Here is a 25529-nt window from a genome sequence, read left to right as displayed (position 1 = left end):
TTTCCAGATTAAAAAACGGAGGTAATACCTCCCTCTCCAAAGAACGTGGTATTCCTGAAAGAGCACTGGGTTACAGATCAATGGATCCTTCCCTCAGTCTCGGTTCAGCCATTTACTTGAAATGCATCCTTAGATAACTTGCCTAATTCCACCAAGCCTTAGTTTTCTCCCCTATGAGTAAATAAATACACTTGTCCTTCCAATCTCATGGGTTGGTTCTGAGGATATGAGATAATTCAGGTCAGGAAAAAATATCTTGTAAATGGTAAAGCAAATATACCAATGCAAATTTACTATCATAATGTAAAATTTATGCTACATTGTTTTTGCTCAGATTAAATATCATTTCAGACCAAATCGTCAAGGAATTATCTTGTTAGTTTGCCTGGTGAAAGAGGATAAATGCAACAGGTTTTTATTACAGTTACTTAATAGACTCTGTGGTTGCATGTCTCCCATTGTGCTGTAGCCATTCGGGGTTGACAGTACCCATCCTCAGCTCCTGACATTCAGGATAATCCCATCAACTGCCAGAGTGATTGCTGCTGGGGTGCTATATATAGCGCAATTAGTGTTGAAGGCTTTGTTTCAATAGTTTCAAGGTGAGTCACTCTCCCCTCCTGGATGTCAGGTGACCCTGGGAGCTGCTGGCAGCCATCTTGAAATCATCAGGGAAGAGTGAAGCCATAGCTGAGAAAAATAGCAGAGAAAAAGTGCCATTGCTCTAATGATATCATGATCCTCTGGATGAAATTGTGTCTGAAGCTAGTGTACTTTTGGGCTTTTCTGTTACACGAGGCAATAAATTTTCTTGATTTTGAGCTGGTTTTTCTGTTCTTGCAAGTAAAATAATCCTAAGAAATACACCATGTAACCTTGAGCAAGTTTCATCAACCCTCTAAACTTTGGTTTCCTGACCTAAATGGGTGATAATATAATACCTATCATACATAGGGTTGCAGCGAGGTTCAATAGTGCTTGAAAAATGCTTAGCGCCATGCTTGGTACAAAGTAAGTATTCAATAATTTGTGGCTGTTTTTATTATGTTTGGAGCTCTAGTCATTGTGCTAAATGTTCTCAGTAGATCATTTCCCTTAATCATCACATCAGCCTAGGAGGCAGGATTTGTTATTCCCATTTTACAAATGAAGTATTGAGGGTTAGAGAGTTTAAGTGACTTGCCCAGGGTCCCATGGCTACCAAGAGGAGGAGATTTCATAAAGTATGATTGTTTCTCCTCCTTTTTTTAAACCCTTTGACCATATGATGTTGAGTGTTCAGTATCAGTAAAATATTAATGGGATGCCTATAATGTGCCAAAAATTATTAGGTATTAGGGACATAGCAGTAAATGTGCATTTCTCTTAGTTTTAAAGGATACAGTCTTATAACTTTCTGGATTATAAGAGCGAGTAAATTGAACGTGTGTCTTGGATTTACCGGCATCATGCTCCAAACAACTGAGCTAACCAGCCAACATCTAAATCCTATGGGCACATGGGAAGCACTGACAATAAGTTATGCAACTAAATGCAGAACATGCAGAGGTCGTTTCCATATGCAACTTAAAGCATATGTATACATATTACATTCCAATTGCTATTTAATTTCTCCTAAAACCCTGAGCTGAAATATAACATTTCTTTTACATTTATTGATTTCATGGGTTAAAAAAATCTTTTTCACATACACTATAAAGGTATTATCTCTGTATTTTCTCTGCTTTTTCTGACATGATGTCAACTTGTATGTTTTCTAGGAATTCTGAACAATACAATTAGATGTGATAATGGGATGGAAGCAAAAATAGACTAGGGTCTCCACTACACTATTTTGTTAGGAAATCTACAGGGAAATCAAACGGTGTGTTTTACCGTTTACCTCTAGGTGACATTCTCCGAATGTCCTTACATGGTATAGAGTGCCTCTGACAGGACCCGTCACTAGAGTGTAAAAAATGACTACATGGAGAACAGTTCATCTGAGCCTCTGCCTTCCAAATGTTGTTTTGTGCACAGGTCAAGAGATCCTTCGCAAGCCCTGAAAAACATAAATAGGCTCTGACCTTGTCTTCTTAAGAATTAGGTAAATATTTTGCCTGAGAAAATGTAATGGTGTCAGCACACATCCTAAATGAGAAGTCACAGGCAGGGTGAGAGCTTCCACTCCCCCACCTTGCCCGGCTCCAGGCTCTTCATGGAAATTCTGATAGGAGGGTCTGAGAGGAGGACCTGGAGAATCATCCTGCAGATACTGCAGGAGCTCCCTGATTTTATAGTTACGAGATTTTTTCCTGTATTGAAGCTATACATGAGGAAGCTAACGAACAATTGAGAATGGAGTTTGTTGCTTGTCTTTTGATAGCCTAGTTTTAGATACCTGCAAGTTGTGGAAATGGGCAGATTTATAGTCAAACTTAGCTGTGCTCTGTCTAAGTGAGAGACATTGGGTATATTATTTAACCTCTTCAAGCCTGTTTCTCATTGTAAAATGGTAATAATAAAACCTGCTTCACAGAGTTTTGGAATAAATGGGCCCAACTCATAGTAGATACTCAATAAAAGGTCATTTCTTTCCCCTTTAATTCTCTAACAAACTATTTAATATACAGTCATGTGCTACATAATGACATTTCAGTTAATGATGGACTGCTTATACCATGGTGGTCCCATGAGATTAGTACCTTATAGCCTAGACAGGTAGTAGGCTACTCCATCTACGTTTGTCTTAAGTACACTCTGTGATGTTCGCACAACGATGAGATTGCCTAATGACGCATTTCTCAAGAACGTATCACCATCGTGAAGTGACACATGACTGGAATGTGTTTCAAGAAAAATGTCCCTCTTGGGAATATAACCTCAACATCACTAGACTTCATTAGTTTGGGAGTACAAATAATATCATATAAGTAATAATGCATTTTTAAAACTTATTTCCACATTTACGTAACACAGTAATTTCTGGGTATCACTAGGGCTGTGTCTTGTGCTTCTCTCATCTTCATCCAGCCCTTTGTTGATGTCTGCTGCCCAGGGAGATGAACTTGGGGCAGCACCTTGCCCCTGCCTCTCCTGGTGGTACCTCAGTGAGAACAGGGTGACTGCCTTCTCTGAGATCCCCAGAGATTCCCAAAATGTAATATCGTCAAGGAGCCAAAACGACACAACTATTAAGACTTCAGGGCACCAGAAGCATACTGTGTCTGCAAGGAAATGACCCTCTCTCCCCGTTTTGCTTCTCACTTTGTCACCTGGACCACAAACAGCACCACTTGTGCATGAAAACACCTTCTTCAGCTCCTCCTATAGCCTTAATCCCTCGTCGTCCATAAGTGAGAATCAGGAAATTCTCTATCCCAAGGTCCCCTATTCCACAAAATTCTACCCCAACGCAAACCAATCTCTGCATGCTTTAGACTATCAGCTTCCCAGTTCATCACAACCATCCAGACGCTGAAACCCAGTTTAGGCTCAGCAGGAATCTTCTCTACAATAACAATTACTGCACATTCTGATTTCTCATCCTCGAGAGGTCTGCCATTCAAATCAAAAGCAAGTATGAGACAGAGTAAAATGTGTAATATAAATTTATTCTGTGACATTTTCCTTGTTGAAAATATTTTAAAATAGATTAAAATACATCAATATTTCATGAAAAATAAATACCTAAAAGAATTTAGGTAATACCTGTAATATACATGATTTGACCTTGAATACCCATTTTTTTTCATTTCAAACATCATTTTTTAAAAAGTAACATAAAAATGATAAGGATTGCTGCATTCTTCATATATCCTCTGTCTCAAATTTTAATTCAACTGTCAGTTCTTTTCTCAATTATATAGGTTAATGGTATTTGCTTCTGTTTCTGAATGGGAAGAGTATCCATTTTCTGTTTCTTAACAGTGATATTTGGGTCTTCTTTCTCTGATTCTTCAAGAAAATGCTTCACACTGAGTTTGAACAGTAATCGAGGGTCTGGTCCAGAAAGTGGTGGGCAATTACAAATCTCTCTAATTTTGAGAGCCTATTAAGAAAGAATATGAAATAAATAAATACATATATATATAAATTTATTGAGATTATTCCAGTAATTCTGAATATGCTCTATGCAAAATAATAAAATACAAGAATACATTCTATATTTTTTGGAATAAAAAATATCTTAATTACAACACATGAAAGAAAACCATAGATAAATTCATGGTAAATAGTTACATTTTCATGATTTTCTCACATAATAACATATTTGAAAAAAACAACTGTCTCTGCAGTGACTGCCTGATGTCCTGTTGGGGATAAACAAGCCTCTCAGAGGTGTCTCTGGTTTCAGTCAAACTCAAATCGACCCTGAGAGCAACCATTCAGATTAGATCTGAAGACTAAGAGATTTTTTCAAGAAAAAGGAAACAATATAGACGTCTGAACATACTGAAAGAAGATATACATAACTGGGGCAGTCTGGGGTGGAAGTGATGCTAATAACCTAGAGAAGTAAACAAATCAAAATCATGACAACTTGCACTCCAGGAAAAATAAAATGCTGCAGGAAAAGAGAAGTAATCACAGTATACTGAGTATACTCCTGGCTCAGCTGTGACCCACGTTCACAGTTTTTAAAACACTGAATCTTGATCTAACCAAAATCACAACTTAACCATACCGAGAAGGTGGAGAGTTGGATACGTGTGTGCATGCACAGGGTGTGACAGTGACAAGAGAGAGCTTAATTCTCATCCTCTACAGGGGAAAATAAATAGATAATGCCTAAAACCGAAAAGTTAGGAGTAGCAATATAAGCACTTTATACAGATATGGTGGCAAAAACCAAAAGAATCATTGAAGAGAGTTGGAAATGGTCACTCTTGAAGTTGCGGGCGGGGTAGGGGGACTGTTGCTTTAAGTAACTAGCCTTAGAGAACTATGTGATTCTTTAAAGTGAGTACATGGATGACTTTAAGGCATAAAAACTAAAGTAGTAATTTTTTAAGGGAAAAAAGTCTTAATATCTCAGGGGTTTTAGAAGATAGTTAGGTGAAAAGCTAGTTCTGTTTTTTACTACCTCTAACGTTTTGACAGGGATGCATGCTAAGTAAGCAAAGCAGGGAAGGGTCAGCCAGTGCTGGGGGAATGGTAAAATTTTAGGAAGACTGGCCAGGCAAGGTCTCACTGATAAAATAACGACTTGGGGTGGGGGTGGGGGAAGACCTGAAGGATATGAGGGAAGAAGTCACATGGGTACCTAGAAGAAGAGAACTCTAAGAAGCAGCAGCAGCGAGTGCAAGGACCTGAGATGGGAGTGTGCTGGAGTGTTCCAGAATAGTGAGGAAGCTAGAACAGCTGGAGCAGAGTGGGGTGGGGGCAGGATCTATGAGGATCTAACAGACTACGTAGGATCTCATAGGTCACAGTAAGGATTTTAGGTTTTACTCCAAGTGGGCCTGCCCCTGATATTTGTGGGGTCCACGGCAAGAATGCAAATGGAGGCTCAGATGTCATGTGTTTAAATATCTAAAAGCTGTAAGTTAAGCTAATAAACTGCTACACACAATAGTTCTATTCTCCTACTTTGAGGAATATACATTGAAAATGAGCCTGATGCCCAGGTACAAAATTAGAATTCTTGAATTCCAGAATGTGTAAGGTTGCAGGGAGCCTACCCCAGCTCCTGCCACTGGCCTGCTGTCCACTCCATTCTCCTTCCACCCCTGGCACTGTGAGGGGTCTTATCTGCATGCATCCAAGGGACCAGGTCCATGCAAGTCCTGGAAGCATGCTCAAAAGTGTTTGGGTGAGGAATTCCATTACCCCAAATACCCAGAGTGCCTTGTGGTGAGGGCACAGGAGGGCCCATCTATATTCCTTAGATGGGAATATGCCCTTAAGTCCCACAGGAGAGAGGGGCATACAGCCAGAGGCAAGCCAGAAAAGGGTCTTCTAAATGGCTGAAGGCCAGGGCACGAGCTTGGGTCTAGGAACACTTCTGATTCTAAATGAGGCTATGAGTTACCAAAATAAAGACGAAAAAGCATTAAAGTGAAATTCTTTGGTGAAAGGAGCCTTGTCTGAATTTTCTTTGTAGTATCTCACAACACAATAGACGTAAGATGTATCTTACATCTACTGAGTGTTAAATAGATGCTTGTTAAAGTAAACTGAACTGATGGGCCGGCCCCGTGGTTTAGCGGTTAAGTGCTCGCACTCTGCTGCTGGCGGCCTGGGTTCGGATCCCGAGCGCGCACCGACACACCGCTTCTCCGGCCATGCTGAGGCCGTGTCCCACATACAGCAACTAGAAGGATGTGCAGCCATGACATACAACTATCTACTGGGGCTTTGGGGGAAAAAATAAATAAATAAAAAAAAAAAAAGTAAACTGAACTGATAAAACAAGAAAATGTTTCCCAATATAGCAGTGAAGTAGACAGTCAGACCCTCACCTAAATGGTGACCTACTGTCCAAACCAGGATGCCTTTGAGAGTGAAAGGAGATGCTACTAAGATCTACACTGAGACATCATGCGTACACGGAGACTGTCCTGGCAACTGGGACACACAGTCTACTCTTGCTGTAACCCCTTTACGGCCATGTTGATGCCCTTTTCCAAGTCAGAAGCAGATCTGTCATAGCTGCTACATCACATGCCTGAGGGCTTCACTGGTGTCTGTACAGGGGCCAAGTGTGGAGTTCAGCAGGAACAGCTGGCACGCTGAGTCTGGCAATGAGATGCCGAGTAGCAAGCAAAGGGAAGGACAGAACGCCATCTCCTATAATCTTTTACATTCAGTAAAAGCTCTTCTCTTTGCCGTAAGTTCTTTTTCCAGTATTTCTACATTCAACTAATATTTAGACCACCACACTGAGTTAGGTGCTAGGTACACATCGATCAGAATAAACAGTCATGATCCCTGCTCTCATGCAACTTACTTTGCATTTGAATTGGTTCCATAGTTTTGTTTTGTTTTATTTGGCTTTTATAAATTACCCCTCTAGGAAAAACTTTGTTTAAAAAAAAAAGATGTTATTTTTTAACCTCCATTTGGATTTACTTGAAGTACACCTCTCGAAATAGAATGATCTGATCAAAGAGTAAGAACAGAGTATAATTTCTGTTATATAGGACCAGACTGCTTTCTACTGGAAAGGCTCTACCAACTTAAGAGTGTCATCAGCATATAGGCATACCTGAGTTATTCAATCAGTATAAAATAAGATCTCATGATCTTTATCTAGATAACCACACAATTTCAAACCTCAGAATCCTTGGAAATCATCAACTAAATTTTACGGATGAGGAATTCGAGCCCCAGAGAGTTTAAGTGATGGGCAGGGAACAAAAAACTGCTTGCCAGATGTTTACAGCAGCTTTACTCATCACTGTGAAAACTTGGAAGCAACCAGGATGTCCCTCAGTAGGTGAGTGGATAATCTGTGTTACATACAGACAATGGAATATTACTCAGTGCTAATAACATGGAGGAAACTTAAATGTATATTTTTAAGTGAAAAAAAGCCAATCTGAAAAGGCTACATAGTGTATGATTTCAACTTCATACATGACATTCTGGAAAAGGCAGAACTATGGAGACACTGAAAAGATCTGTGGTTGTCATGGGTTAGGGGGAAGAGAGGGATGAATAGGCAGAGCATAGAGTATTTTTAGGGCAATGACACTAGTCTACGTGATACTTTAATGGTGAATACATGTCATTATACATTTCTCAAAACCCATAGAACTTGCAACACTGAGAGTGAACCCTAATATAAACCATGGACTTTGGGTCATAATGATGGGTCAATGTAAGTTCATCTATTATAAAAAATGTACCACTCCGGTGTAGAATTTAGATAGTGGGAGAGACTGTGTCTATGTGGAGGCAAGAGGTATATGGGAAATCTCTGTACCTTCCACTCAATTTTGCTGTGAACCTAAAATTGCTCTTAAAAATAAAGTCTATTAAAAACAAAAGCTGGCATGGAAGTAAAAAGGCTTAGAAAAAGGGGATTAGCTTTTGGTGTTTTTGTTTTTAATGCTTTGTACTACATATTTTTGTCATCATGTTTTTTTTGCACCACATTACACGTTTCGTGAGTAAATCTTTTACTGAATAAATGTACTTTGAAAATGTCTGACCTACGTTTCTTTAATTGTTGGAAAAACAATATATTATTCATACAGGTTTTGTGTGTGAACTGTTTCTCTCCTCCAACTATCTATCAAGCAGAATCCTGTTACAGACCATATACATTTCTATCAAATCTTCATCTATTTTGCATAGTAAGATTTTATCAGATATGTGGGTAAAATATTTTTTCTGTTTTTTTACTTTCTTTTCCACATTTATTACATTTCAGGATGTCAACATCTTTTATTTTTATAAATTCAAATCTGTCTTTTAAAAGTGAGCAAGGGCCGCCCCGTGGCTTAGCGGTTAAGTGCGCGCGCTCTGCTGCTGGTGGCCCGGGTTCGGATCCTGGGCGCCCACCGACATACCGCTTCTCTGGCCATGCTGGGGCCGCGTGCCACATACAGCAACTAGAGGGATGTGCAGCTGTGACATACAACTATCTGCTGGGGCTTTGGGGGAAAAATAAATAAATTAAATTATAAAAGTGAGCAACATTTTCCCCTGCTGCTAGAATATGCCTTTCCATTTCCTTTACTTTTTTTTCTGTATTTGACTTCATGCACTGCACATAATAGGTACTTAACAAATGCATGCTGAATTTTAAACATTTATAGAACACAAGCAATGAATAAATCATTATGATAAATGTCACAGGGAAAATACTCTTAAGAGTTTACAAGAGAAAGCAGGAATGTACTCTAATAACAAGAATATACAGTTCTAAGAATCCCAAGGAAGGGCCGGCCCCGTGGCTTAGCAGTTAAGTGCACGCGCTCTGCTGCTGGCAGCCCGGGTTCGGATCCCGGACGCGCACCGCTTCTCCGGCTATGCTGAGGCCGCGTCCCACATACAGCAACTGGAAGGATGTGCAGCTATGACATACAACTATCTACTGGGGCTTTGGGGGGAAAAAATAAATAAATAAAATTAAAAAAAAAAAAAAGAATCCCAAGGAAGATTTGGAGTTAAATATGGAATTAGCCAGCCTAAAGACTCCAACCAGGAGTGAAAGGAACTAACATTTACAGTTCACTTTCTACGTGCCTTGCACTGTGCCAGGTATTTTATAGATGTTATCTAAATTGGTGTTATGATATGAACCGCTTTTGAAATCTTGGGCCTGGCATAGAATGCTTACCATTAAAGTGTCTTATAAGAGAGAAAGGAAAGGAGAGAGGGAAGGAGGCAGGACCTTACCCGCACAAATACGTACATAAAACACCCAGGAGATAGTACTATTCCGATTTTACAAACGACCAATACTGAAGGTTAGATCAGGTAACTTCTTCCAAGTTAGGTGAGTGGGTCAGAATTAAAACCCAAAACTCCTAAGACCACTGCTATTTTTACACTACTTCCTATAAGCATCCTTTTCCTATTATCAACTGTTAATTTGCTACATGCTGAATTTCTATGAGGGAAGGTAACTGCTATTCAATTGCATTGCCCAATTTTTCTATTTTAACCCAATATTATATTACTTATTTTTCCTATTATTACCCATCATGCAATCACTTAACAAATATTCACTAAGTATCTCAGAAACTGTCACAGGCACTAGGAATACAGCAGTGCACAGGGGCCTTACGTTCTAGGGGAGGAGACAGACAATAAACAGGTAAACAAGAAAATTTCAGTTAAGTACATGAGGAAACTAAGCAGTGAACTGTGTTAGAGAATGACTGCATGGAAGAGAGGCTATTTGAGATTGGGGGATCAGGAAAAGCCTCCCCAGGGAGGTGACGGTGTAAGGAGCTGAGGAAGGGATGTTCCAGGCAGAGAGATGAGCAAGCACAGGCGGTGTAAAGAGGAAACAAGCTCCACGGGAAACAGCTGGCATCAGGAAGACCCCGGTGAAGAGCGACATGTGGAAAAGGTGGGGAAGTAGGCAGTGGCCAAATTATATCATTTAAAAACGAGGAGTTTGGATTTTTATTCTAAGTTAGATGAGAAGCCACTGAAAGGTTTTAAGCAGGGAAATGACAGTAAAAAGATCATTCTGGCTACTGTCTTGAAAATAGGTTGTTAGGAGGTGAGGTGAAAAATGGAACAGGAAGATTAAGACAGGAGATGACTGCAGTTAATCTAAGGGAGAGATGGTGGTGACTTTTACTAGGGTAGCAGCAGTGTCAACGGAGAAGGGAACAGACTCTTAATGCCTGTGGAGGCAATCGACAAGATTTTCTCCTTGGTAGGATACAGAGGGGAAGGAAGGAATGGAATCCAAGACGAATTCTAAATTTCCTCCTCTGTGTTAATAGCTTTTCTTTTATTATGCTACCCAAGAATCTGAGGATAATTTACTTGCTCATAGTAAATAATTATTGTCAAACAGCACTGTACCGTTTGCTGGTTAATGACCCCAGTCCATAAATTCTTTTAAAGGTGTTGTTCTTATCAAATTGTCAAAACAAAATCCTTTATGCTCAGAAAATGAATCACATAATTAACAATGTCCCTTTCTATATTTTGAAGCTGCAATTAATTATACACTGAATAATTGTTCTTTGAACTTTTGAAAAAATTCTCCAAAATAAATCCCCACCAGGGTTAGGTGCCGTTTTGTTTGCTATTTGTTACGACTCTTTGGGTTTCTAATACAGTTGTTTTTATTTATTTGATTTAATTACACCTTACCTCTTTCCTTAAAAATTAATTTGAGGAGGTTCATTCCAGTTATAATTTCTACTTCTAGCTGCATCCACTTTGGCAATTCTCACACACACACACACATTCATGCATGCACACACTTTAATTACTTCTGTTTTTGACCTGGGCCATTAATTAATACCATCTAACTAAAAGTAACATTCTCCCACATATTTTGGTTTTCCTGTATGTTACTGTAGCTCTTCTCCTGATCCTATTTACATTTTATTCTTTGTCTAACTAACTGATCCAATGATTTTCACTTTGACTAAATTTCCCAAAGAATCGACTGTTGTGATTTTGCTTATTTCTGCCTAATTTTATCAATCATATTTCCCCTGTCTGGGGCACATTACATTTCTCTATTTCTTTTCTCTTTTTCTAATATACTTAAATTGATAAAATTTTCTTTACGTACAGGTTTGACACCAACCCATGAAAATATAACTGCATCATTACAAAATTTACTGATTTTAAGGCATGCTTTTATTTTTTATGGATTTCTCTCTTTCCTTATATATACACAATTTTATTTTAATTTTTATGTGGCCACCCACTTTTAATTTTTGTTATATTAACTTTAATGCACTGTTTTCTGACAATTTGAACCATAACATTTTTATATTAAGTATATCTGTTTTTGTCCAAGTTATAGGACCAATATTTTTACGAAAGATTTATGTGCATTTGAAAACATACGTCTTTCTCCTGGCATTTAGTTTCTTATGTCAGTTAAATCTTATTTTTCACACTATTCAATTCAATTCTTTGTTAATTCCTTACTTGATCTGTGGCTTTCTAAGAATAGCAGGGTGCAAGCTATAATCACAATCATAGATAAACAAACTAAACTATATAATTTATCTAATTTTCAATGGTCAGTGGACTCTGAAAAGAGCACTGCTGCTATTGAGTACTTCACTGACATATTGTTTTATATGTTTTATTTATTAAAGGATCTTCCATCCTAAAAGAAAGAAAAGTTGGTTTGGCTAGATGCCACACCAAAGTATATTAGTTCCATTGTTTTTTTTTGTTTGTTTGTTTTGTTTTGTTTCTTTCCCTCTAAACTCTTACACGTCTCCAAAGTCTGAAAAGTAAGACTCAAAGTCATTCTTATACTCTTATGTGTCTTTAAATTTTCTCTTTATACCTTGGAACCTTGTAAGAGCGTATCTTTGCAATGAAGATTAAACACTTCATAAATTTAAATATCTAGGCATCATCATTTCAAGGCTTCTCATGCATGATGCCCTGGGAGTCTTCTAAAGACTCAATTTGAGAAATGTTATCGAAACCAAAAAAGGTGATATAGAAACCACAGTCACAGAGATGAAGACATGAATGAATGCACTGGTCTTTACCACTGCTATATGCAGCTTGGATTTCCTTGTGTCTTTTCAATATTCTTCCATTTTGGGGACATTGTTTTAGCTTTGGGTGTTTTTTAATTTGGTTGTGCTATGTTCCTCTATCTCAAGCATCAATGAGTCTTTGCTCTGGGGCATCAGTTCTGCTCTCTACAGCCTCCACCTCATGTTTTACAGCTTGTCCGCTATATCCACAAGTTTAGCAATTTTCTGAAATGGATGTATCTTACATTTGTAAAGTCACTCTTTCTTCTGTCACTTTCAATGTAGTTAAATCAGCCATATCATGCCGGCTTCAGGTGGTGCTGCCACTGTAGTTCTTATCACCTAGGCTGTCCTCTCCAACGGAGTAAAACTTTTAAATTAGACCGGAGATTTGAGATTTGGTTTCGTTTTTATATTTTTCTACTCTATGAAGCTTGTATTACTGGGGAAAAATGAGCCTTCCAGAGGCTTTGTTTTGTTGTTGTTGTTGTTATATTTAGTTTAGGTGAGGGTCCTTGTGGTGTCGTTAGCTAAGGACACCCAGACACTAAATAAGTCTTTTAAATACAATTACCTATGATCGTCTTTCCTTTCTTTTCAACTCTTATGCCCTTATGTTCTACTCTTGAGTAGAAGAAAAATGTGCCTGCAACATCTTTTATTCCGTTATAGTTGATTTCGCTGGTCTGATTTGGCTTTCTTCATCATTCTATACAGATTCCTCCTGAAGACACACAGGAGCCTTGTGAGACACAGGAGATGATAATTCCTCAATCAAAAAAGCTTCTCAGATTGCTGAAGAACTGGATATTGCAGAGTGCTAAATCATCACCCCACAACTGCTTGCTGGCCATAAGGGGGAAAACCATATTTCCAAAGGAGGGGTTAGGCCATCAGCATCCAAACTCCCTGATGGAATATGGCATCACTAACTGTGGAGCAGCCAGATTATGAGAATCCTGATACGAAGCACAGTTGCACCATCTCTAAAATATTCTTGCCAAAACTTAACTTCCATTTTCAGGTTTATAGAGAAACAAGTTAGACGATACCACATAGAAGCAATCAGATAAATCTAAAATGTGGGACTAGATTTATTCAACGAGTCAATGACGTGATTAAAGACAAACAAAAAAAGGGGGGGGGCACTGTTCTAAAGTCAAAGAGATAAGGGACACAGCAACCAAATGTAACGTATGTATCTTAATAGATCATGATGTGAACAAACCAATTGTAAAACTGTATTCTGAGACAGAGAAATCTGAATATTTACAGGATATTTAATTTTATTAAGGAATTATTATTAATTTCCTTAGGTATGACAATGGTATCATTTTGGAAGAAAATGATACTGCTTTCTAAAATGCATATTGAAGTAATTGGGGGGAAAGCCCTCATGTCTGGGATTTGCATTAAAATTGCGGGCGCAGACCTATGCACCACTCATCAGCCATCCTGTGGCGGCATCCCACATACAAAACAGAGGAAGATGGGCACAGATGTTAGCTCAGGGCTAATCCTCCTCAGCAAAAAAGAAGAAGATGGCAGCGGATGTTAGATCAGGGGCCAATCTTCCTCACCAAACATACATACATACATACATAAGTAAATAAATAAATAAAATACTTCTGGAAAAAAAAATAAGAGAAGGGACAGACGAGGCAAGTGTACAAAAAGGTTGATATTATGGAATGTGAGTGAGTGAGGGGGGTTCATTAAATTACTCAAATTATTCTCTATCTTTACACGTGTTTCTAAACATTTATAATAAAAAGTAAAACTAAAAAAATGTAAAAAAACAAAAAACCTTTTTCCTCTCTAAATTCCCTTCTCCTCGGTCATATTTGCTTTTTTGTGACTTCATTCTTGATTTTACATTTATATCTTTAGTTCTAAATGGCTCATGTGAGATTTAAATGTTTCTCCTGAAAAATGAAACCAGTCTCTTTACACCCCCTCTATTTCTAGCTCTCTCCCTTAATTTCTGAAGGCAAGCACATACTTTTCAAAAGGCCTAGGATTTTAGCATCAATAACCTCAAGCCAAAAACCCACTAAACTGATATAACAGATATTAATGAGACTAGTAGATTACCACTTTAAAAGACAGAAAGGAAATACATCAAGGATAATGCCTATGTGGCTACTTAAAAATAACAAAACGAAAACTTCTGTTTATATATTAATCTGACAGGATGATTTGATTTGGTATCTTGAAAGGCAAATGGATGACAATAGAAAATAAAAAGAGAACTGCAAAAGATTTCGAAATGGGCAAAAAAAAATCATTGGGTGCCCTGTCACATACATCCTTCAGTGTTCTCTCTGCCTTTCATGGCCTTAGAGTTATTTCACAACTCAGTAATTCATAGAAAACTGATAACAATGCAAATGAAACTTGTCCATGGAAATGAAAATGAACTCTGGTGGAATGCAATTGATTATTGCCTTATGAACGGATCAGTTTTGCACGCATTTGTAAAGTCATTTCAACATTCCTGATTGCCTATGTACCTATGGTTCTTGAATTCTTCTTTGAGCTAGTTGTAACATATTACTGGCTCCCTCATTAATAATAAGTTAAATAAAATCTAAGATATGGTTCATTTTATATTTGTATAAGTCATGATTTTACCTTTAAAAAAATTTTTTTCTCTAACTCACTTCATTTCCTTTCATAACCTGCAATGGAAATTGTAGTCTGACCAGTTTTTGAGGTGGTCTAAAATAAACTAAATATAAATAATTAAAAATTTTAAGTAAACAAATATAAAAAATTAAAATTAAGCCCACCTTGACACAGATCAATTGTCCTCTGGAATGATAAAATAATAAGAAAAAGTTTTCAAATAAAATTTTATAATCAACCACTCCTAACATGTGAATGATGTATTAAGAATTAGACCTATTTATTCCCAGTAACAACTAACATATTTATGAAACAACTGCTGGTACACATCAGGATTCTTCTAGGCACTACAGATCAAGTAAAACAGCAATTACTAATTCACAGAAAATAAACTACACAGGCATACCTCGTTTTATTGTGCTTCACAGATTATGCGTTTTTCACAAATTGAAGGTTTGTGGCAACCCTGCATCAACTAAGTCTATCAGCGCCATTTTTCCAACAGCATTTGCTCGCTTTGTGTCTCTGTGTCACCTTTTGGTAACTCTCACAATATTTCAAACTTTTTCATTATTACTGTATTATATTTGTTATAGTGATCTGTGATCAATGATCTCTGATGTTTCTATTGTAATTGTTTTGGGGTGCCACAAACCGCGCCCATATAAGACGGTGAACTTAAACGATAAACGTTGTGTGTGCTCTGACTGCTCCACCGACCGGCTATTCCCCCATCTCTCTCCCTCTCCTCAGGTCTCCCTATTCCCTGAGATACAACAATATTGAAATTAGGCCAGTTAATAACCCTACAAAGTGTTCAAGTGAAAGGAAGAGTTGCATGTCTCTCACTTTAAATCAAAAGCTAGAAATGATTAAGCTTAGCAAGGAAGGCATGTCGAAAGCCAAGACAGACCAAAAGCTAGGCCTCCTGCGCCATACAACTGGCCAAGTTGTGAATGCAAAGGAAAAGTTCTTGAAGAAAATTAAAAGTGCTACTCCAGTGAACACATGAATGATAAGAAAGTGAAATAGCCTTATTGCTGATATGGAGAAAGTTTCAGTGGTCTGGATAGAAGATCAAACCAGCCACAACATTCCCTTAAGCCAAAGCCTAATCCAGAGAAAGGCCCTAACTCTTCAGTTCTGTGAAGGCTGAAAGAGGTGAAGAAGCCACAGAAGAAAAGTTTGAAGCTGGCAAAGGTTGGTTCATAAGGTTTACGGAAAGAAGCCATCTCCGTAACATAAAAGTGCAAGGTGAAGCAGCAAGTGCTGATGTAGAAGCTGCAGCAAGTTATCCAGAGGATCTAGCTAGGATAATGAAGGTGGCTACACTAAACCACAGATTTTCAATGTAGACAAAATAGTCTTATATTGGAAGAAGATGCCACCCAGATACAGAGAAGTCAATGCCTGGCTTCAAAGCTTCAAAGGTCAGGCTGACTCTCTTGTTAAGGGCTAACACAGCTGGTGACGTAAAGTTGAAACCCATGCTCATTTACCATTCCAAAAATCCTAGAGCGCTTAAGAATTATGCTAAATCTGGGGCCGGCCCCATGGCTTAGCGGTTAAGTGCGCGTGCTCCGCTACTGGCAGCCCAGGTTCGGATCCCAGGCGTACACCGATGCACCGCTTGTCCAGCCATGCTGAGGCAGCGTCTCACATACAGCAACTAGAAGGATGTGCAACTATGACGTACAACTATCTACTGGGGCTTTGGGGAGAAAAAGGGAAAAAAAGGACGAGGATTGGCAATAGATGTTAGCTCAGGGCTGGTCTTCCTCAGCAAAAAGAGGAGGACTGGCACGTATGTTAGCTCAGGGCTGATCTTCCTCACAAAAAACAAAAAAAAGAATTATGCTAAATCTACTCTCCCTGTGCTCTATAAATGGAACAACAAAGCCTAGATGACAACACATCTGCTTACAACATGGTTTACTGACTATTTTAAGCCCAAGGAGACCTACTGCTCAGAAAAAAAGATTCCTTTCAAAATATTACTGCTCATTGACAATGCACCTGGTCACCCAAGAACTCTGATGGAGATATACAGTGAGATTAACGTTGTTTTCACACCTGCTAACATAACATCCATTCTATAGTCCATGGATCAAGAAGTCATTTCGACTTTCAAGGTTTTTTATTTAAGAAATACATTTTGTAAGGCTATAGCTGCCATAGATAGTGATCCTCTGATGGATCTGGGTAAAGTAAATTGACGATCTTCTGGAAAGGATTCACCATTCTAGATGCCACTAAGAACATTTGTGATTCATGGGAAGAAATCAAAATATCAACATTAACAGGACTTTGGAAGAAGTGGATTCCAACTCTCATGGATGACTTTGAGGGGTTCAAGACTTCAGTGGAAGAAGTAACTGCAAATGTGATGGAAACAGCAAGAGAACTAGAATTAGAAGTGGAGCCTAAAGATGTGACTGAATTGCTGCAATCTCATGATAAAACATTAATAGATGAGGAGTTTCTTCTTATGGATGAGCAAAGAAAGTGGTTTCTTGAGATAGAATCTATTCCTGGTGAAGATGCTGAGAAGATTGTTGAAATGACAACAAAGAATTTAGAATATTACATAAACTTAGTTGATAAAGCAGTGACAGGGTTTGAGAGGACTGACCCCCATTTTGAAAGAAGTTCTACCGTGGATAAAATGCTATCAAACAGCATCACTGCTACAGAGAAATCGTTCATGAAAGGAAGAGCCAATCAATGCGGCAAACTTCCCTGCTGTCTTATTTTAAGAAATTGCCAAAGCCACCCCAAACTTCAGCAGCCACCACCCTGAACAGTCAGCAGCCATCAACATCAAAGCAAGACCCTCCACCAGCAAAAAGATTACGACTGGCTGAAGGCTCAGATGCTGGTTAGCATTTTTTCAGCAATAAAGTTTTTTTTTTTTCCTTATGAGACTACTGGCTCTGAGCTAACATCCATTGCCAATCCTCCTCTTTTTGCTGAGGAAGATTAGCCCTGAGCTAACATCTGTGCCCATCTTCCTCTATTTTGTGTGTGGGATGCTGCCACAGCATGGCTTGATGAGGGGTGCATCAGTCTGCACCCAGGATCTGAACCTGCAAACCCCGGGCCACAGAAGCAGAGTGTGCGAACTTATTAACCGCTACACCACCAGGCCGGCCCCTGCAATAAAGTATTTTTTACCTAGGGTATGTAATGCTATTACACTTAATACATAATGCTATTACATACTTAATAGACTACAGTATAGTGTAAATATAACTTCTATATGCACTGAGGAACCAAAAAATTCATGTGACTCGCTTTATTGCGATATTCGTTTTATTGCGGTGGTCTGGAACTAAACCAAACAATATCTCCGAGGTATGCCTGTAATAATTAAGTTTAAAAGAAAAAGAAAAACAGGAAAAAACATTAATGCCAGAGAAGCTTCATGATTAGATTAAAAGCTTCCTTTGAAAATAGAAACCAAGACATTTCAAGTGAAAAAAAATCACCTCCATTTTTTAAACGTTTTTCTAAAAATATCTTTACTTCTCTCTCCTTTTGCCCCAAAGCAATTTTTTCCAATAGCCCATTCATTTCAGCCTCAAGTAGATACACATCACATGCACCATAATATTTTTTTAACGTTTTAGACTGTTACTGTCTGGCTTCCTGGCTTTATACGATTCAGAGGCCAATTCAATTACCGTAGCTGCTATGATATTTGCCTTTTCCTCAACACTCTCCATGTCAGACAAAATGAAATTCTGTTAAGGTGAACAGTGTGTTTGTGTACACTGGCCAACAACATTTCACTTCAATGTTAAACACTCTCATATTTTCTACTCATGAGATGAAATAATATTAATGATTTATGCATTTACTTTGTCCAATTATAAATGCATAAGAATGATTTACCCATGAGTTCAAACCCCCAGCTTCCTGAAAGTTTAAAAAATTCAAAATACAATGGGATTTAAATGGATGCATTTACAGCCTGCCACTGAGTAATTCTGTTACCTAAAAATTGAATGCAGTAAATTTGAACATCAAGATTTAGTTTACAAATAAAGCTGACATTAAAAGTCCTAAAAAATAAATCCTATTCAAAATTATGATTATAATAACATAACCACAAACAACTAGTAAGTCCAAATTAAATGTTTTTCCTATATAATCTATCGTTCTCCATCCCCTTCACCCCCTCAAGGAAAGGATGGCACAGGAGAGTTGGTGAGATAAGTAGAAAATAAAAAAGTTCAGTCTAAATGCTCGCAGTTGTAAAATAAATCTTTCAAGTAAATTTCTATCCTGGGTTATACGATTTCCCCTATTCACATCTATTCATATTTTATAAAAATCCTTATAGAAAGTAAGTTAAATAAGGTATCTCTTTTAAGGACAACTTATGGTATATATAAATTTAAAGTCTGAACAGTATAATTTTAAAACTGTCATGCTATTAAACATCAACAGGTTGATATAACATCTGTTCTTCAATTTTTCACCCAAGTTGTTATGATAACCAAAATATGTGGGATATGTGTTTCCTAAATTTAACTGATTATTTCAAGTAAATAAAATTATAACATATCATTTTATTAACTACAAATAATATTATTACTACAACCCTATATTTATCCTTTTTAAACGCTAGTGGATCATAGGATTATATTTAATTAGGCATTTACACATGCTTTATCTCAGAATTCACATTAAAAGAAACAGCCAGGGTATATATTTTTCAAATTTGGGGGCATTTCCTTGACTTAAAAACAAAACAAAAAAGAACTAATCTATTTTCTGAACAATATGCTTCACTCAAATATTCCAAAATTATATGATTGTACCGCTTTTGAGCTGTAGATCACATCCTTTTCATATATAAGTCAGATCCTGTTACTCCTCTAGTACTCTGGTCAAACCCTCCACTGGCCTCCCAAAGTCTTTACAGGGGCTACAAGGCCCACACCCGCCACCTTCCCTTGTCCCATTCCAGCCACACTGGCTTCCTTGCCGTTCCTCAAATACAGCAGGCTCACTCCTGCCTCAGGGCCTCATACTTCTATTCCCTCTGCCTAGAAGGCTCTTCCCCCCCAGGGCTCATTCTTTCATTTATTTCAAGTTTTTGTTCAAATATCATTCTCTCAGTAAAACCTTCTCTGACCAAGCCCACAGCAAATAGCTATTCCAGCACCTTTGCCACCTCTGCTCACACATCACCTACCTGCTATGGACTAAACTATGTACCCCTCAAATTAATATGTTGACACCCTCACCCCCAATGTGATAGTATTTAGAGACGAGGCCTTCAGGAGGTAATTAGGTTTAGATGAGGTCATGAAGGTAGGACCCTCATGATGGAATTAACGCCCTTTATAAGAAGAGAAAGAGACACCAGCACACTCACTCTCTCCAGCATGTGAGGCCCAGCGAGAAGGCTGCCATCTGCAAGTCAGGAAGAGAGACCTCACCAGAAACCGAATTGGCTGGAACCTTAATATTGGACTTCTAGCTATGGAATATTGGACTTCAGAACTGTGAAGAAATAAATTTCTGTTGCTTAAGCTGCCCAGTCTATACTATTTTGTTATGGGGGCCCAAGCTGATGAGAACACTGTTCCCCCTCCTTTATTTCCCTCCCTAACACTTATTACTAATATACAATATATCAGTGATTAATTCTATACATTACTAATTTACTCTATTTATTGTCTGTCTCCCTTTTTTGCAGAATAAGCTTCATGAGGGCAGGGTTTTTTGTCTATTTTGTTCACAGCACCTACAACACCTACAATATGCACGTAAGAGGTGATCAATAAATATTTCTTGAATGCATAAAGTATAAATTTAAAACATCTTAAATGTTGATATGCTATGGTAAGAAATAATATAGTTCTCTGACGATATACAAGAAATTCGGTAAGAAATAAAAATATACAATCTTCAATAAGTTAAATTAGAAAAAATCAGGGCCAGCCCTGGTGGCCTATTGGTTAAGTTTGGCGCACTCCACTTCGGAAGCCTGGGTTAGGCTGCCGGGCAGGGACCTACACCACTCGTCTGTTAGTGGCCATGTGGTGGCAGCAGCTCAGATAAAAAAAAGGAAAAAAAGAGGAGGACTGGCAACGGATGTTAGCTCAGGGTAAATCTTCCTCAGAAAAAAAAAAAAATCAAAATTACCAAGATTTGTGTTCTGATAGAACCAAAGAATCTTACTTTCCTGATTTTCTTGATCTTTTCTCCTCCTACGAATCTGATCTACTACAGGTTCTGTCTTCCTTTTACCATAAATACGGAAACCACCTAATACTATTAACTGTCCAGGATCTTTTTTTCTGCTTCCTTCCTAAGTGAACTCAACCCCTCTCATGGCTCCAACTATCACCTTTTTTGGGTGACTCTGAAATCCTCTCTCTGGCCTAGACTTCTCTGTGCTGTGGTGCTGTCTTCCCAACTACCTTTGAGATGTTCATTACTTCAGGCATGCTGTCACGAACATCAAAGGAGAGGAGTTTTAGGTAGAATATAACATCATACTCACTTAAACAGAAAAAAATCTTAAAATCTAACCAAAAAAAATGTAGTCTTTAGTAATATATAGACTCATGTAATTCTATACACTGTCTGAGGAATTACTTTCCTTCATTATAGAAATTAGACCTGTGATAGCAGAGAATTCCAATCTCTAAATTATGACTATGTATTCGAATTAACAATATACTCTTGCACTGACTATCAGTTTCACTTCAACCACTAAATTACTCCCAATATTGTAGTAGAGTTTTATTACTTTCAAATTGAATTTAATCGCTTGGGGAGAAAATATAAGAAATTATATGAGGTTTTCAAATTAAGTTTCTGAACTAGGATAGTTTATTTTTAGAAGAAAAAATATCTTTCAATTTTTTTCTTCATCATTGGCTCCCAAATATATATTTGTTTCTCCAACCATTTTTCTTCACTCATTAATCAATTCATTATTATTATTACTTTTTTTTTCCTGAGGAAGATTTGTCTTGAGCTAACATCTGTTGCCAATCTTCCTGTTTTTTTTTTTTTTGCTTAAGGAAGGTTAGCCCTGAGCTAACATCTGTGCCAATCTTCCCCTATTTTGTATGTGAGTTGCTGCCACAGCATGGCTGACGAGTGGTACAGGTCCACATCTGGGATCCAAACCCGAGAACCCAGGTGCCGAAGAGGAGCATGCTGAACTTAACCACTATGCCATGGGGCCAGCCCCTCATTATTATTTTAAAGACTTTCCTAAAGCACACATTTTACTTCTCTAAATACCCTTAGTTATCCAATGATAAAATGACAACTCAGAATTTAGGACAGGCTTCAGATGAAAGTTGGCTATAATTGATTTTCCAGTTTAAGAAAACCAAAGATTTTTAGAATTTCACTGGGCAAAAATAAAAAGAAAGGAAATTCTAAGAGATAATCATGTGGTTATTATGGCTTTAGAGATAGGCTAAGCCTCCCACAGTGGTATGAGGTTCTTGGGTCTTGGGCAGCAAGTCAGTGATCTCCAGTACAAATCAGTTATTAATGAAACACGTATTGTCCCAGTCCTCTGTTGCCCTTTTCAGATGAATGACTACTAAATATTATATCAAGTAAATTTCACTACCGTTTCTTTCTCAAATATTTTTCTTCAAATTAAGAGAATAAATGAAATATATTTAGGATAGGTCTTCAGAACCCATGTCTGGCTGTCCCCAATGCTCACAAAAGGCACAAAGTATGCCCAACTTATCAACAAATCCTGTTATCATTCCTTTCAAAATATATCCACAATTGGACCACTTCTCTCCTTCTCTTCTGCCTCCATAATCTCTTACCAGGATTATTGCAAGAGCCTCCTAAATAGTCTCCCTGATTCCACCTGTGCTCCACTAGTCCACTCTCCACGCAGAAGAACCAGTGATCACTATAAAACACATGAGTCAGATCAAGCCACTCTTCTGTTCAAAACCTTCTACTAGCTTCCTACATCACTTGAAACAAAAGTTAAGTCCTTACAATGATTAAGAAGACCCTTCACGGTCTGGTCCCCCTACACCTCAACCATTCTCCCCTTCCCTTACTCTGTTCAGCCCCAATGTCTTCCTTGCTATTCCTTGAACACATCAAACACGCTCTCACTTCAGGTCCTGTGCACTTGTTGCTTCCTCAGCCTAAAATACTCTCCCTCCAGACAGCACAGGACTTGCTCCCTGCTTCTTTCCAGATTCTGTTCAGTGAGGCCTTCCTTGACAAATGAACAGACTAGTACACTTTCTCTGCTGCCCAGCCCTTTCTACTACCCTTAACCTGCTTTATTTTTCCCCAACGTGCTCATCACTGTTTGACATACTGTATGTATGCTTGTTTATTATTTACGTTACCTAACTAGAATGTTAGTTCCAAGAGAGCAGAGGCTGTTTTGTTCCTTGCCTCTCCCAGCAATGGAACACAGAATGGCAGATTATCAATGAATATCAATAAATATTGATCATATGAATGAATGAATGAATCTTGTGGTAGTTTCTTACCCCAAACTAGATGCAGGCTGTTCTTCCTTCAAATTGCATATCACTATATTTCTACTTTTCTTATGATAAACCATATTCATTGCCCTATTAAGAATCATTTTGTACTTATCTTAACAGCCTGCAAATATCAAGAACCATCTCTTATTTCTCTTTGCATTCCTGTATCTAGCAACTTGTCTTTCTTATAATACGTAATCAATATTTGTTAAGCTGAATTTGAAGTCATACTGAAAGATACTTTTATAATACACCTGTATCTGTTGTGTTCTTCTTTAACAAATAGCCCAATACCAATTCTTAAACTGCTAAAGAATATTCTGCTTTTATAACCAACCAGAAAATCTAATGCCAGTGAGACAGAAGAAAGCATGGAGCCTGGCATGGAGACGTCTGACATCCATTTTGTACTGATGTGGAAACTACAGAAAACATTTTGAATGATGTTAACAAATCAAAAGATTTTCAGAAGATAATGAAAACTACTTGGGAGAAAGCTGTTTAAGCTTGATCCATTAATGAATTCTACAAAAAAAAGAACCATACAACACATGCTTTACTCTACCTTTATAAAGAAATAAAAACCAGAAAGCAAACTAATATGAAGGGATTTTTTTCTAAGAAAACAAATTCCAGCATCACTATTGGAATTAATACCCATTTGACCCCCAATTGTTGCACAACTCATTAACTGGTATTTTTACAAATCAGCTTAAATCACCAAGAAAAGACTAAATTATGATCAATATGTTGAAAAAATATGCCTTGAGTTTTAGACTTTCACCAAATCAGTTTAAATTAAAAGATATGATACTGAAAAAGTTAAACTTGCACCATAAAGAAAGTCAACTACACACAGCAATTTATTCCCCAAGACTTATGTACAAGTAGGATTTTACTTTTCATTCAAATCCTTTGAAAACTGATAATCCATAATTATAGTAATCAAAGGCTAAAACTCTCTTTTTCTAAGCACAAGAAGTAACAGCATTAAAACAAATGATAGAGTAAAAATTACGTTTTGCCTTCTACAGCGTTAGCTCACCTGAGGTATGAGTCTATCCAAGTGCTCAGCTCGATTGCCATGAGAAGGGTGTGTGGATAACCACTGCGGCAACCTGGGGTGACCGTGGAGGCTATCTGCGAATTCCATCTGCTGCCAGAACACTGAACTGGCTCTGACGTCCACACAAGCCTAAAACCAAAATTAACAAAAGCACAAAACAAGCTTAGTTAAGAGGACATTTTTTAAAATTTAACTTTATGTCATTACATGTTTTAAAAATATTTTCTATCATCATTTTAATAAAAGTAGAATATGCTCATTGCCTCAAAAAAAAAAAAAAAACCTCAAACATAGTATTATAGAACCCAAAAAGAGAATGCCCACTCTCCCTCCTTGTCCCTCCCCCTACACAACATTCACAATAATCCCACTCTAAAAGATAACCCACTATTTTCAATATGATGAATATAAAGAACATGTATTAAGGGCAAAAATCTTCCACACAAATGAAAATTTTCTATGTTTTCATAAAAATAAGGTTTAATTATTTAATCTGTTATTAAACTGTACTAAAGAAATTTTATTCTTAATCCATACCACTAAAATAATTAGAAGACTTCAAATAAACATAAAGAGTTAGTTTTAATGTGTACATCAATTTATCTACTTTTCTTCAATGTATGTGCTGAAAAATATATTTAAGTCATTCAAAATATCTTATAAAAGTATTAGTCTTTAAAAAAATAGGATATATAGGTCTTGTGTACATGTGTGTATAATTCCATCATACACTCACACACATATACTTACCTATGATAGAACATTTATGGAAGGCTATTTAAGAAACTGTTAATAGGAGCTGCCCTAAGGGTATAACTGGGGTATTTGATGGTGGAGAAGAAGCATGACTTTTACTTCTGAACTATAATTAAAGTATATTATTTTTATAATAAAAATTATTTCTAAATCCTACATAAGGTGATTTAGTGAATATTATTATGAGCCTGTTCAAATTATTCACATTTCTTAACTTACTTTTTCTATAAGAAGTGATTGGAAAAAAAATGATTATATTTTATTTCCCAACTAGTTTACTTTTGATTAAAACTATTAAGAAAAAAATTACACTGTATTGACTAAAATGTGCTATCAAAAAGCCTTAATGTGCTATCCTCCTTAAAACAGATGTGACACACAAAAGGCAAACACAGAACATCACATGCCGATATAACTAGTCAACGTCCA

At 37.5% G+C, this 25529-nt stretch overlaps 1 protein-coding gene across 4 annotated transcripts in view; it reads right to left on the bottom strand.

The window, feature by feature from the left end:
• Positions 1-3572: 3572 nt before the first annotated feature.
• OMA1 (OMA1 zinc metallopeptidase) overlaps positions 3573-25529 on the bottom strand; it is a 76827-nt gene continuing 54870 nt past the window's right edge. For all 4 annotated transcript variants that reach the window (XM_087445849.1, XM_004438613.3, XM_087445850.1 and 1 more), the window contains 2 exons: positions 24324-24473; positions 3573-4030 (listed from right to left, as the gene is read on the bottom strand). In XM_087445849.1, the coding sequence (XP_087301975.1) occupies positions 3818-4030; positions 24324-24473 (363 nt within the window). In that variant the 3' untranslated portion in view covers positions 3573-3817. The remainder of the gene's footprint in view (positions 4031-24323; positions 24474-25529) is intronic.

The sequence above is a fragment of the Ceratotherium simum genome, chromosome 22 (genome assembly GCF_057802395.1).
Source record: "Ceratotherium simum simum isolate JZ-2026a chromosome 22, ASM5780239v1, whole genome shotgun sequence".
Classification (NCBI taxonomy): Eukaryota; Metazoa; Chordata; class Mammalia; order Perissodactyla; family Rhinocerotidae; genus Ceratotherium; species Ceratotherium simum.
This window is presented reverse-complemented; position numbering and strand designations above follow the sequence as displayed.